Source organism: Spinacia oleracea, chromosome 2, assembly GCF_020520425.1.
Source record: "Spinacia oleracea cultivar Varoflay chromosome 2, BTI_SOV_V1, whole genome shotgun sequence".
NCBI classification, from domain to species: domain Eukaryota; kingdom Viridiplantae; phylum Streptophyta; class Magnoliopsida; order Caryophyllales; family Amaranthaceae; genus Spinacia; species Spinacia oleracea.
The window spans coordinates 87,897,488-87,913,089 of NC_079488.1; the positions used below are offsets into that span (position 1 = coordinate 87,897,488).

Consider the following 15,602-nt stretch of genomic DNA (forward strand, 5'->3'; position numbering starts at 1 on the left):
TCAGGTAGGATTCGAACCCATGACCTCCTACATAGAAACAACCCACTCTATCCACTGAGCTACAGACACAATTGATGTCACAAGAGGTTACTTCTAAATTATATGTAATCCCCCGTAAATTTATAAATTTTATTAATATATATTAACGTACATTATTTATATTTAAATAGAATTTATGAATTTTAAGTAATAAATATATAATTAACGTATATTTATTTTATTTAATTACGTTCTAAATATTTAACGATTTGAGAACTTTATTATATATTTAATGTATATTTAATTTTATTTAAATATATCCTAAATATTTTAACGGTTTGCGCAATCAAGAATAATTTTAGAATTTTATGTTGAAAAGAATTTGAATTACGAAATACATTGGAATTTGGAAAATAATCATAACCGGTTTTGGAAGTTTAAATGCAAACTTAAATCTAATCCTAGCCCAAATTGGCAAAGCCCAATACAATGAACCCATAACCTTCCTATACTCCTATTCCACGTGAAAACAAAAGAAAAACAAACCCTTCCCTCTCAACCACCATTCACGTAAATTGCAAACCCTCCTCCTTTCTCACATTGCTTCCCCTTACTGCTACAACTCACGCCGCCAGCTGCCGGCCACCTACAACCGCCGGACCACCGCCAGCTTCCTCTTCCGTTCGGTAATTTCGTCTTCCTCCCTCTCCCTCTTCTTCTTGCTTCTCCTTCGTTCTTACTCTTCCCCTCTTTCTCACTTGCTGCTCTGTGTTCGAACCAGCAACCACCAGCCCAGCACCACCGCAGTCACCGTCGGCTCGTCGCTAACCTCTTTCCGCCACCCCTGCTCGCCGCCGCGCAACCCTATCGCCGACCAGCACGTTCTCTCTCCACTCTGTTTCGTCACTACTCCACGCGGGCCATCACCACCTTCGGCAACCAGCCCAACCGCAACCTCCACCGCGCCCAGCCGCGTCTCCTAGCTCGCCACCACTGCCGTGCCTGCACCACCGCCGGCCAGCACTCTCCTTCCTCTCCTTTTGGTTATTTCTTAAACCCTAAGTTATTTAAATATTTTAATTAAGTTTATTAATTTGAATTTATGTTCTTGAATTTAAATTATGTTCTTGAATCTAAATTATATGTTTTTATGATTTAACTAGAATTTTCAGATTTACATATTATGTTTAAATAATGAATTTAATAACGTTTTAATAATTTAAATTGCGTTTCTTGAATTTAAATTATAGGCTTTATGATTTAATTGTGGATTTCAGAATTTTAGGTTTGCATAATTAAATTATTAATTTTCAGATTAGGTAATTGAAATGAAATAATGATTTTAATTATTAAAGTGTGAATTTTTAAGGTTTTTAATGATTTAAATCATAATAGAATGGTTATATATTATTAAAGCTATTATTTTTATGATTTTAAGAACATTGATTATGCTTTAGAGTAGTTTGGAATTAGTTTATATTGCCGGAAATTAAAGTATGATGTTTGTAAAGAGTTTTCAACGAATTTCAATCACTAATTCAATAATTATGATGCTAGGAAATCAGATGTTCAAGTTTAACGTTAGGGAAGGTTCTGAATATGTTTAGGATGTATTTAGAATGCTTTATTATGGTTGCGAAAATTGATTGGGAATATGTGTTGGTTGTGTTAGGCGAAGAATTCTCTTTAGGCGACTTTTGAAAGTGTTAAAGTGGTCTATCAGTTTGTTTACACAAGGTACGTACATACCTGCGTGCTTGGAATGTGTGCTAATTGTTGAAATCATGTTGATATTATTGTTGAACTTGGTGATGTTGATATTATAGACAAACTTGGTTATATGGAATGTGCATGTTTAATACTGTTGGACAAACTTATTGAACTTATTTTGCACTATAAGAACTGTAACATGTTAGTATGGATGTTTGATACAAACATGTTGGTTGGGAACACTAGATTATTCTATATGATTGGGTTGGATCAATTGGTTGTTGTTCCCTTTCTATCTTTTCACTACTTTATAAGGGCGGAGGACCTTGTTTAGTAAGTTGAAACTTTATGCCCATATACAGGGTCGCTCATGGTTAAAGGAAAGGTTGGTTAAGTTGGAATGAGTCTTGATTGATGCTTTTATGATCACTTACTTAATTCCAAGATAAAAACAGTTGTGAACAAATGTGAATTGTCTGTCTTATGTAATGGTTGAGTCATAACGAAATCTCAATTTGTAAATCATGTAAAGTGAAACTGAATAGCAATAGCTTTAGACTGTGCACGTCTGAAGTGACGGACAAACAGGAGTTGGGGTTCATGGTGGTAGCCCATGGCCTTTTCTGGGACCGGATTGATCACCGTGTCCTATTTTTATTTAAACGTTCCTCGATATCGCAGGTCACTGAGGTTACGGAGTCGCGCCCGTACCTCGTCTTCCTTAGTGAAGACTTCTGGATGGTCAACTCGGTCCATTGTCTATTTCAACTAAAATAATATTATTGCTAAAAGTCTAGCCTAGTCTAGTCTGGTCAAGTATGGTCGTCAAACTATCATGTTTTGTCTGCCCTTGTTTGTGTTCATTAGTATCATGTTAGGGTTGTTCGTTTAATAGAATCATGTTAGGATTATTATTGATTCAGTATGTAGTACTCAGCTTTGCTGATTACGTGCTTTTGCTTGTGCATGTTGATCATGGCTATGCCTTATTGATCCTGTGATGACCCAACTTTGGTGAGCAGTCTCTAAGGATCAATAAGCGTTGCCCATCTACAGGTTTGAAGATGATGCATCATTGGGATCGGGATTAGAGAGCTCGTAGTTATATTTGTTTTATTAAGTGATTTGGGTTGTTAACTTATATTTGGAAGTTGTCGTACTATTCGTATTTCCTTATTTCCGTTAATTGGTTTTGGACTTAGTATGTAATCGATTATTTATGAACCTAAAAGTTAGTTTTATGTTTTCCGCTGCAAAATTCTGAATAAGCCGTACGTTTTCACACGGGCGATAATGCCTTGATAATTCTCTATAGTTATATTTATAAAAGGGTTGTTTTAGAAAAAGGGAATTGTCGGGGTGTTACAAAGTGGTATCTAGAAGCTAAGGTTTTACTTTAATAAATTTTTAGGCGCCTAACTATCTAGTTATTTAAAATAAATTTCTTAAAAATCGAGATTCTACGTATTATAGTGTTCAAAAATTGGTACTTTTTTTTTGGGGGGGAAGATCTCCTTTTATCTTGTTTGAAAGTATATAATATTTCTTATTTAAGTTCGAAATCAAATTATTTATTCGAATTAAATTGACTTTCGAAATTTTTATTCTTTTTCTTATTAATTATTATTCAAAAAAAAGGAGTACAATTTTTTTTTAGAAGTTCAATTTTTTTTTAAAATTGTTTCAAGAGTTAGAATTCGTTATTTAAAAAAAAAAAAAAAAAAAAAAAAAAAATATATATATATATATAAATCTTCTTCGAATTAATAACTTTATTTTCGAATTTATTCGCTACGCATTTCCTTAATTTATTTTACTTTATTTATTTTATATTTTTATTCTATGTTATAATTTAATTATATTATCGTCCTTTTAATTTGTTATTTAAACTATTTCAATGCTTTAGTTTATGAGAGATGGGTAGTATAAGAAAGGCATATAAGATAGAATTATATGTGCATTAGCAGCTAGTCAATGCTAGCATAAGAAATTGATTGTTATGTACGTGCGTATGCTAATTGTTTAATGTTACATTTAAATGTGCATAAAGAATTGTTTGCTTCCACCAAACTTATTGCATTATTGAACTTTGTTTATGATTTGGCTGGAAAATCGTTAGTGAGACTTTGAATTGTTTATTCCAGGAATAAAATGTTTCTTTCCAAGTATACTAACATAGGATCCTTCGAGAAACTTGATATAGAAACCCCTGATATTTACGTGAAGAAAATTGTGTTTGGATGTGAATATTATGCTAAAGTTCAAGGGCAACCTATCTTAATGAGAAAGGATATCATAGCAGCCACAATCATTAATTGCTTACCTAACAAATTTCCATACCTAGAACTCAAGGAAAAGTTTAAAGACATGCATTCTGATAATGGGACTCCAAACTTGACTAAGTATGGAACTTGGGATGGTAGATGGAAATATGATTCAGAAATTCTGACCACCATTATTGAAGCGGCAGAAAGTGGGTTTAGAGACGGTAAAATCGTAGGGAGTCATGTTGGGGATTCAGTTACAGAAGAACCTATGGGAATTAGTGTAAATAATGACCTAGAGGAAAATGATGTAGCTGTGGAGAATGAGAATGTAGGTGTTGAGGCAGAGTATCCTAACCCAGCGGCTCATGAGCCAACCATTGAGATCTCTAGTGATTTGGATGCAGAGCTCGAAAGTGAACAGGAGATGGCAAGTGAGCCTAATCAAGATGAAGACATGGGTGAAGATGCAAACCCTGAGGAAGACCCCGATGAAGACCCTGAAGAAGAGTTCGATAATCTTGAGATCTAAATTTCACTTCGCAAGTTTCAGGAGCAATGGATAGGCAAGAGGCCACAAATATTTTGAAGTCATAAATAGTTAATTTAACTCTTTTATGTTTTAGAGAATAAGTAGCGAAGCTACAATAGTTTAAAGTTAAAGTTTATTGAAGTTTGAAATGTTCTTTATTATTTTGAAGGATGTAATAAATATTTATGGAGTTAGCAATAAAAGTTAAAGTTTTCAAGGAATTGTTCTTTATTCTATTTTGAGGATTCCATAATACCCCAACCTTTAGGTAACACGTCATGGATTAATTTTCCATTGGTTGCATACTCAGTGTGAATTGTGGATCAATTTAATTGCCACAATAATATTAAATGATTTGAGTACATAAAGAAAGTGAGGGCCAATCTAGACCCTCATGACCAATATGATTCAAAAGGTTATGCCATATGTGCAGTGTGTGAATGTCTTTCGTGAATTATCGAGGATGATTATTTTTCAATGATTATTGCATCTTGTAGACGATCGTTGCACCTTCATAAACGATTGTCGTGCCTTCATAAATGATGTGTATTAATGTGAACATTGTTGGTTGAGGCGAACTTTATGGTCAATTCAAGTATTAAATTGTATGGGATAACGTATAGGTGATGTTTCAAACCTAAAGTAGAGTATACTAATTGCAGGCCGCGTTCTAGAATGGCCAACAATAATGACTTAGTTGTTGCTATTCGCCTCTTGGCGGAAAAGATGACCCCACCTTTTTAGAAAACCAGATTGGAGAGTTTGAGAAATTGTTTGGGGATTTGAATTGTCTTGAGAATATGAGAGTGGGTCAAGTTGTCATGTATTTGAAAGATGAAGCCGATTTACAGTGGAGAGAAAATGGGGTTAGACTTAGCGTTGTTGAGAGATTCAATTGGGATTCATTTGTTACCGTCTTAAGGAAAAAGTTTTATCCTCTTTTTATGAGAAAACAAAAGGCACAAGAATTCATAAACCTTAGGATGGGATTGGCTAAGTTTGTACAACGCTAAGATAGACGTACTGTGAAATTCAGAAAGTAAAATTAAGGAACCATATTGGAAGATTGACCTCATATAGATGTTTTGAGAAGACCAAGAACCTTTAGTTATTTCGGAAATGCAAGTGAGAAAATTGATGAATAGGGAGTGTGAACTATTTTTCCGTAGTGTGTTAGAGGTGAGTAAAGAAGTTGGAGTGAAAACCGAGGATGTTGCCATTATGAGCGGATTCATTGATGTGTTTCCGAGTGAAATTGCAAGTATGTTACCTGTTAGAGCCTTGAGTTCACTATAGACTTAGTTCCTGAAACGACGCCTATACCTAAAGCACCATGTAGAATGACACCTCCCGAAATGAGGGAATTAAGACACTATTGCAAGAGTTGTTTGGTCAAGGAATATATTTATTAAGTAGAAACATAAGAGTATGGAATTATGCATCGATTTTAGGGAACTAAACACCGTCAAGAATAAATATCATGTACCTAAGATAGATGACATATTGGATCAATTGAATTGGGCGAGTGTGTTCTCGAAAACTGATTTGTGTTTGAAGTACCACCCATTGAGAATAGCTGATAAGGGCCTAAGACCTCATTAGCATTCGTCATTGTCATTATGGGTTTAGAGTAATATATTTTGGGTTAACCCATGCACCTGCCATAAGTATGTATTTGATGGATAAGATTTTCCATGAATTCCGAATTAAGTTCATTATTATGTTATTGATGATATCCTGATTTATTCAAGGAATGAGAAAAATCATGACAAACACCTGAGGATTATTTGGAGACGCTTAGAAAGAATCTAGTTTTATTAAATGAAGTATACAAATCTTGAAGTCATATGTGTATAAGTGACACCGACAGAAAAGTGAAGGACTAAATTAATTGAGAACTATGTTACGTAAGGGAATAAATTTAAGAGAAGATTTGAGTGGTCCAGGATCGTTGGAAATCATTGTTGGCTGGAAAAGATGAAAAGAAATACATGAATTGGTGCAAGAGCTAAGAGTTAAGCCCAAAAGTTATACACCCATGAAAAGTGTAATGAGGTTCGGTATCAAGGAAAAGTTGAACAGAAGGAGTTTCTGTAGATCATGCTAAGATTCAAGCTGTGAGTGAGTGACCTACTCCAAAGAACGTGTCCGATACTTGAAGTTTTATAGGCCTAGATGACCATTATAGGAGGTTGTGAAAGACTTTTGGAAGAAAGCAAAACCAATGACCAACTTGTTGAAAAAGGAATCGAAATTCAAGTGAAGTGAGAAATGTGAGGAAACTTTCTAGATTTAGCTGTTGTCGCGTCAATTGAAACCTTATAAGGCTAATTACCAAACCCATGACCTAGAGTTAGCTGTTATGGTGTTATCTACGAATATTTGGAGACATTACCCTTATAGGGCAACATATAAGATCCTTACCGAGAACAAAAGTCTGAAATTTTGGCAATAAGGTCCAGGTGAATCTTGGGGACAACATTGAAAATGAATATTTCTTTCCGCCCTGCAACCAATAGACAGATTGAGATTACTAACGGAATTTATGTTGAAAACCTGTGTTATTGACTCTAAGGGTAATTGGGAAAGCCACCCAGGTTCGATTGAATTTTCGTGCATCAATAGTTACCATGCAAGCATTACGATGTCACCTGTTGAGGCATTGTGTGGAAAGAAGTGTAGAAATCCCACTTGCTATGATTTTAGTGGAAATATAGCTTTGGGGACATGATTCGTTGAAGTAGAAATATCCAAAGTCATTCCCTGGGGTGAGTTACGAGGGCGTAACTCGTTTTCTTTAAGGGGGTAGAATGCGATAGAAATTCGCGCTTTTTACCTATTTTTATGGTATTTTTATGCATTTTATGCTTATTTTTAGCAACCTTTACAAGTTGATGCAAAGCAAATAGATTCTCCGCATAAGAAAAGGTGTTCATGAGTAACACAAACAGCTTTGAGTTGGCAAAATAGTGCACTTAGGTGGCACAAATACTTCTTTAGTATGAATAAGTTGAAAACTTTTGAAAAAGGTGTGAATTTCCCTGTCAAGTTTCGGGACGAAACTTCTTTTAAGAGGGGTAGATTGTAATCCCCCGTAAATTTATAAATTTTATTAATATATATTAACGTACATTATTTATATTTAAATAGAATTTATGAATTTTAAGTAATAAATATATAATTAACGTATATTTATTTTATTTAATTACGTTCTAAATATTTAACGATTTGAGAACTTTATTATATATTTAATGTATATTTAATTTTATTTAAATATATCCTAAATATTTTAACGGTTTGCGCAATCAAGAATAATTTTAGAATTTTATGTTGAAAAGAATTTGAATTACGAAATACATTGGAATTTGGAAAATAATCATAACCGGTTTTGGAAGTTTAAATGCAAACTTAAATCTAATCCTAGCCCAAATTGGCAAAGCCCAATACAATGAACCCATAACCTTCCTATACTCCTATTCCACGTGAAAACAAAAGAAAAACAAACCCTTCCCTCTCAACCACCATTCACGTAAATTGCAAACCCTCCTCCTTTCTCACATTGCTTCCCCTTACTGCTACAACTCACGCCGCCAGCTGCCGGCCACCTACAACCGCCGGACCACCGCCAGCTTCCTCTTCCGTTCGGTAATTTCGTCTTCCTCCCTCTCCCTCTTCTTCTTGCTTCTCCTTCGTTCTTACTCTTCCCCTCTTTCTCACTTGCTGCTCTGTGTTCGAACCAGCAACCACCAGCCCAGCACCACCGCAGTCACCGTCGGCTCGTCGCTAACCTCTTTCCGCCACCCCTGCTCGCCGCCGCGCAACCCTATCGCCGACCAGCACGTTCTCTCTCCACTCTGTTTCGTCACTACTCCACGCGGGCCATCACCACCTTCGGCAACCAGCCCAACCGCAACCTCCACCGCGCCCAGCCGCGTCTCCTAGCTCGCCACCACTGCCGTGCCTGCACCACCGCCGGCCAGCACTCTCCTTCCTCTCCTTTTGGTTATTTCTTAAACCCTAAGTTATTTAAATATTTTAATTAAGTTTATTAATTTGAATTTATGTTCTTGAATTTAAATTATGTTCTTGAATCTAAATTATATGTTTTTATGATTTAACTAGAATTTTCAGATTTACATATTATGTTTAAATAATGAATTTAATAACGTTTTAATAATTTAAATTGCGTTTCTTGAATTTAAATTATAGGCTTTATGATTTAATTGTGGATTTCAGAATTTTAGGTTTGCATAATTAAATTATTAATTTTCAGATTAGGTAATTGAAATGAAATAATGATTTTAATTATTAAAGTGTGAATTTTTAAGGTTTTTAATGATTTAAATCATAATAGAATGGTTATATATTATTAAAGCTATTATTTTTATGATTTTAAGAACATTGATTATGCTTTAGAGTAGTTTGGAATTAGTTTATATTGCCGGAAATTAAAGTATGATGTTTGTAAAGAGTTTTCAACGAATTTCAATCACTAATTCAATAATTATGATGCTAGGAAATCAGATGTTCAAGTTTAACGTTAGGGAAGGTTCTGAATATGTTTAGGATGTATTTAGAATGCTTTATTATGGTTGCGAAAATTGATTGGGAATATGTGTTGGTTGTGTTAGGCGAAGAATTCTCTTTAGGCGACTTTTGAAAGTGTTAAAGTGGTCTATCAGTTTGTTTACACAAGGTACGTACATACCTGCGTGCTTGGAATGTGTGCTAATTGTTGAAATCATGTTGATATTATTGTTGAACTTGGTGATGTTGATATTATAGACAAACTTGGTTATATGGAATGTGCATGTTTAATACTGTTGGACAAACTTATTGAACTTATTTTGCACTATAAGAACTGTAACATGTTAGTATGGATGTTTGATACAAACATGTTGGTTGGGAACACTAGATTATTCTATATGATTGGGTTGGATCAATTGGTTGTTGTTCCCTTTCTATCTTTTCACTACTTTATAAGGGCGGAGGACCTTGTTTAGTAAGTTGAAACTTTATGCCCATATACAGGGTCGCTCATGGTTAAAGGAAAGGTTGGTTAAGTTGGAATGAGTCTTGATTGATGCTTTTATGATCACTTACTTAATTCCAAGATAAAAACAGTTGTGAACAAATGTGAATTGTCTGTCTTATGTAATGGTTGAGTCATAACGAAATCTCAATTTGTAAATCATGTAAAGTGAAACTGAATAGCAATAGCTTTAGACTGTGCACGTCTGAAGTGACGGACAAACAGGAGTTGGGGTTCATGGTGGTAGCCCATGGCCTTTTCTGGGACCGGATTGATCACCGTGTCCTATTTTTATTTAAACGTTCCTCGATATCGCAGGTCACTGAGGTTACGGAGTCGCGCCCGTACCTCGTCTTCCTTAGTGAAGACTTCTGGATGGTCAACTCGGTCCATTGTCTATTTCAACTAAAATAATATTATTGCTAAAAGTCTAGCCTAGTCTAGTCTGGTCAAGTATGGTCGTCAAACTATCATGTTTTGTCTGCCCTTGTTTGTGTTCATTAGTATCATGTTAGGGTTGTTCGTTTAATAGAATCATGTTAGGATTATTATTGATTCAGTATGTAGTACTCAGCTTTGCTGATTACGTGCTTTTGCTTGTGCATGTTGATCATGGCTATGCCTTATTGATCCTGTGATGACCCAACTTTGGTGAGCAGTCTCTAAGGATCAATAAGCGTTGCCCATCTACAGGTTTGAAGATGATGCATCATTGGGATCGGGATTAGAGAGCTCGTAGTTATATTTGTTTTATTAAGTGATTTGGGTTGTTAACTTATATTTGGAAGTTGTCGTACTATTCGTATTTCCTTATTTCCGTTAATTGGTTTTGGACTTAGTATGTAATCGATTATTTATGAACCTAAAAGTTAGTTTTATGTTTTCCGCTGCAAAATTCTGAATAAGCCGTACGTTTTCACACGGGCGATAATGCCTTGATAATTCTCTATAGTTATATTTATAAAAGGGTTGTTTTAGAAAAAGGGAATTGTCGGGGTGTTACATTATATTTCTGTTTAAACTGTAATTCATATTAAAAATAATTTACAATTAAGTAAACCGCCATCTGAGATAGCGGTTTTGTTTTAATGCAAACCGCTATATGGGATAGCGGTTTATAACATTGAACCGCCATCTGAGATGGCGGTTTGCTTTAAAACGAAACCGTTATCTCATATGGCGGTTCAATGCTGAACCGGAAAAAAAAATTACTTCTCTTTCTCCCTTGCTTACGTGGACGGTATGGTGGGAAATAACTTAAAAAGTAACGTATTTAGGGAATTATTGGATCTTTATGCAATATTGAAGGAAATCGCTCTATAAAATCTTGAGGTTAAATTTCTTTTGACGAAATTATTATTCGACTCTTCGAATAGGAATCCGTTTTCGGAAAGGTCATGGCTTTCTCCTCAATTTATACGGAGTAAGACTTTATTTTCAGGTATTATAAGTTCAGATAAATTAAATAAGGTCTATAAGTTTCATTGTTTCAATAGGGTCTATAAGTTCTAATAAGGTCGTATATGTTCTAATAACTCCTATGAATTCCAATAACGTCTTATAAGTTCTAATAAGGTCGTATATGTTCTAATAACTCCTATGAATTCCAATAACGTCTTATAAGTTCTGATGGTGTGTTCTCTCACTAATTCTTAAATGGACTTGATTCACACTAAATTTATTGTGAACCATGCCTACAAAAAATATTAACAAGTTGATTCTAAGACGTGTTTATTAGAATTGTTATGAAAAAAGTATCAAAATGGTGTGGTTAGTACGCTTTGTGCTTGAATAATGTGATTTTAAGTCACAAATTTCTTTAAAAAAGATAGGATTCTTTGATTAAAAAAACGGTTACTATATCTAAGAAAATTGGTATTTAATTTATTATAGTCACTATGTGAACCACAAAGGTTACTACGTAGGTAAAAGGGGTGTCAAAGTAAACTGTTGGTTTTGGGTCCACAATAATATTATTGTGGACCAAGTCCACGCAAGAACAATATGTGTTCTCTTCAACTTAGGCCCAGTTCTTTTGAACTTAAAATGCCTTATTTTCAGGATTTTTAATTTCAGTCTAGTTAATTGAATTTCAGTTCACGAGCATTCAGGAATTTTAATTTCAGTTCAATTAATTTAATTTCTGTTAATTTAATTTTAATTCAATGTAAAAATTAATAAAATAACTATTATTATAATTATTATTATTATTATTATAATAATAAAAATTATTAGAAAAATAATCATTGATTCATTATAATTTTTATTTTATTATTATTATTATTTTATTATTCTAATTATGATTTTTAATATAATAATTATTTTATTAATAGTAATAACAATAATATTAATTATAATCATTATTTGTATTTTTATTAAAATTATTATTATTATTAATAAAATGATTTATTATTATTTAAAATAATTATTTATTATTACTGTTTATATATTTTTTTAGTCTAGTTTAATTCAGTTGATTTAATATATTTTAGTTAATTTAATTTGATTTCAGTTCAGGAGCATTGGGGATTTTAATTTCAGTTCAGTTAATTTAGTTTCATTTCAGTTAATTTAATTTCAGTTAATTTAATTTCAGTTTAATTTAATTTCAAGATTTTTCAGCTAAAAAGAATTGAGCCTTATAAGGCATGTATTTATCTGGACTTGTCTGAACTTAACTTATCTGAACTTATCTTAACTTATAGGATTTTATAGGACCTTAGTTAACATATAAGACCTTATAGGACCTTATTTATTATTAGATTATTATTAAACTTTTAACCATTAGTTTATTGTGAATAGTTGATTGCAATATTAATAAATATTAATTAATAAAATATTTAGTATTTAGTTCTTATATTAATAATTATGTTATTATTAATAATATAAATTATTACTCTGTATTAATTATCCAAAATTATAAAATTCAAGTACGAATTCAACCAATTTATAAAAATATATTTGTGATTAACTCTTTAATAAACCACATTTCTGGATGTCACACTGCTTTTCTTCCATTTTTACTTCAAAAGATCTTCAAATTGCTTCACCTTTTGATGGAGATTGAATAAATGTAAATGGAAAGGAGAGAGAAAGCTCAAAAATTGCCCAAAAAATGATGGTTTGTGACATTTGTGGAGTAAGAAAATGGAGAGGAGAGATAAAATGTCAAAGTGAAGCTTTTTTATTTTCTTCATTTTCAATCTACTTATAAGTTATAGTTTTGACAGTTATGTTATGTTATTTTTTCCTTTCTTATGTTATTTTTTCATTTCGTATATTACTTTAATTTATATATTGCATTTCGAAACATAGAACTGCAATATTTCCTCGATCGATTGGTAACTAATTTGAGAGTAATTCTCAAAGGAAAGGAAATTGATAGCGTGTATTGGGACACATGGTTGTTGCTCTAGATAATGTCTTATAGGAAACCATCATTTTTTCAAAAAGGCAAGTGGGAGAAAATAAGACCTTGAAGTGACCTCAAAAGAACTTCGAGTCAAGCAACAATCAAATGCAGGATACTTAGGAGCCTTTGGAAGCGCTCCACACATGAAGTCTTTGGAAAAATTTCAAGAAGACTTTGGAAGGGCTTCAAGAGAATCATAATACTCAAAGGACTCGAGTCACGTCTTTATAGACACTAATGTTTGATGTTCAATACCTGGGTAAATCGTATAAGGAATAGAATTCAACCAAGATAGATATATAAATATCTTGAGGAATGAAACCTATGAAGACTTTGGAAAGAGCTTCAAGAAATACGACTTACAGGTAAGCTACGACGAATTAAAAATTTCCAAACATGGATTAAGGTTTGAGTCCATTAAATCCTAAAATGGTTTGAGGCCATTAAATATGAAATATCATAATTTTAAGAATCAGGTCTTTGATTTGATTGTTTTTGCATAAAGGGTTCACACCCATTGGTTGCAAACATGTTTTAAAGGACATACAAAGATGATATTGTATACACATACAAAGCAAGAGCTATATTGGTGCATGTTAAAGATTACAAACAACTTCATGGCGTTGATAATGTTGAAATCTTTTTCATCAAGTCAGAATACTTGAACTATTTTAGATAAATATAGCAATCATTGCATATGTCAATATATCAATTAAAAAATAAAACATCCTCCTCAATTGGACTTGTTGAAAGGAGTTGTGTACATTACACAATGTAAAAGTTTTGGATGCTAGATAAATAAGCAAGCTTAAGAAATATATTCATAGATTAATGCATGCAAGTGGGAATTGTACCATATGTTAGTTATGTGAAAATATGGATTATCTTATAGATAAGGAGTTTAGTGGGAGCTAAGCCAACTTTAATGGTTCTATATATGAGATACATATCTCTCTATTGGAAAGGATATTCAAATTTTAAATGGTTAGGATTTGAAAGTATTTGTTAATATTAGAACCGTGGAGAAACTTAGATCATATTGGGTCAAAGATCTATTGGATAGGATCTAAAGCATTATTTGAATTATGTAAAAGTAATTACTAATTCAAACACAAAAGAGAGACTCAAAAGAGACTCTCAACCTATATGAGTAAGTCTAAGTAATGAATGTTTTAACTAAATATTAAGCTAGGATAGTATTACTAAAGTTAAACATGAAGGACCTCGAAGAGGAACCTTCACCTTATATCACACGACAATGCCAAGATTTTAGCAAGATTCGGCATCTCGTGAAACAGAATGAGCTAAAAGTTATATGGATAGATTTTAAATTGCGAATGGTTTTTGAATTACAATCAAGCATGTGTGGTGTGATATATAGATCGCCAAGATAACTCGTGAGTGTTGGATCATGACAAGTTTATACCAATATCTCTTGATCTAAAATTAAAGATCATTAGAATAATATCAAGAACATCCAATACATTTGGACATGTAGGATGAGAACTTGATAAGAGGAAATGAAAATGAACTAAACTTTTGATGTTAATTATATGCATTGCCTAAGAAAAATTGGATCTGGTTGTTAAGCAAACCACAAACATACATGGGCAATTAAGCGTCGTGATTAAAAGGTGGTAACATAGGTTCAAAACCATATGTGATGCATTGGAAACTGAATCAATGATTAGTTTCTAAGTTCTTAGTCGAAAGATGAATCTCCCACATCTCTGTGAACTGGTTGCAGTATTCCAAAGGAAAGCATCATTTGCAATTCTACATTATTGAAATGAATTCATTATTGCCTAAGAAACAATAAAAGGGGATTGTTTATATGGGGAGTTCTTCAATGAACTCAGGTTGATTGCAAGTCTTCTATCTGGATGGTTTTCTATTTTAAATATGGGAATCATTCTAAAAGCAATGTAAGACTAGATCATCCAATAAACATGTTCAAAGATCTTTTCATCTTACATCGAAAGGCATTTGATAGAAAAGGTGTTGAGAATAGAAAAGTATGATAAACTAAACCTCTGCAACAAATGAGATACAATACTCATATACAGAAATGGAATCAAGTTTGAGTTTCATGAATGTTTTAAGTATTAGGTGAAAGACCTATATCTGCAAAACATTAAATGTTTTAATTTTGGGTTAGAGGCCCATAAATGGGAAAGCATTTGGTTTAAACATTTATCATTTATAAAATTACATTTCATATTTCATTTAATCATGGTTTAGTATTAAATGATGAAGTCCAAGTGATTCAAAAACATTCAAATGGGATATCAATGATGGATTCCTTGATAATGAAACTCCCATAAGTGAACTTGAATATTGCATCTTAAAAGGATCCCTAATCCAGGTCATTTAATGGTTGGACGAAAAATGACTAGTGAAGATTAGATTGCAAGTTGATTTATAGTCCAGTTTCTTGAACTAGATGGGATATGGATGTCAGAAATCATTTGCATAGATACTTATTGGAATTTGTATCGGATTGACCATGAGAACACTTTAAGAAGTTAAAGTCATGTCATAACTCGTTCTGATTAATGGTGATTGGAACCTATTCCTCAAAACATGAGTAGTTATGGCTGCTTGTTTGAGAATTAGTTCGCTTTGATGCTCGCTAAACGTAGCACCGTAAAAGGAGACTATGAAAGCAGTATT

At 33.0% G+C, this 15,602-nt stretch overlaps 1 protein-coding gene across 2 annotated transcripts; it reads left to right on the plus strand.

Annotated features, from left to right (window-relative positions):
* The first annotated feature begins 146 nt into the window (after positions 1–146).
* Positions 147–5,335, plus strand: LOC110803874 (uncharacterized). 2 transcript variants are annotated; one of them, XM_056837234.1, is made up of 4 exons: positions 147–665; positions 761–1,022; positions 1,652–1,716; positions 3,834–5,335. In XM_056837234.1, the coding sequence occupies exon 4, from the start codon at positions 3,841–3,843 to the stop codon at positions 4,483–4,485; it is 645 nt and encodes a 214-aa protein (XP_056693212.1). In that variant the 5' UTR covers positions 147–665; positions 761–1,022; positions 1,652–1,716; positions 3,834–3,840; the 3' UTR covers positions 4,486–5,335. The 2 variants fall into 2 exon arrangements, 1 of the variants encoding a protein (XP_056693212.1); XR_008928196.1 differs by lacking the exon at positions 3,834–5,335 and adding an exon at positions 2,712–2,947 and having other exon boundaries at positions 206–665.
* Positions 5,336–15,602: the final 10,267 nt, after the last annotated feature.

Excerpts from the sequence above, each read along its gene's own strand:
- LOC110803874 (XM_056837234.1), top strand. The coding sequence starts at position 3,841 with ATGTTTCTTTCCAAGTATACTAACATAGGATCCTTCGAGAAACTTGAT.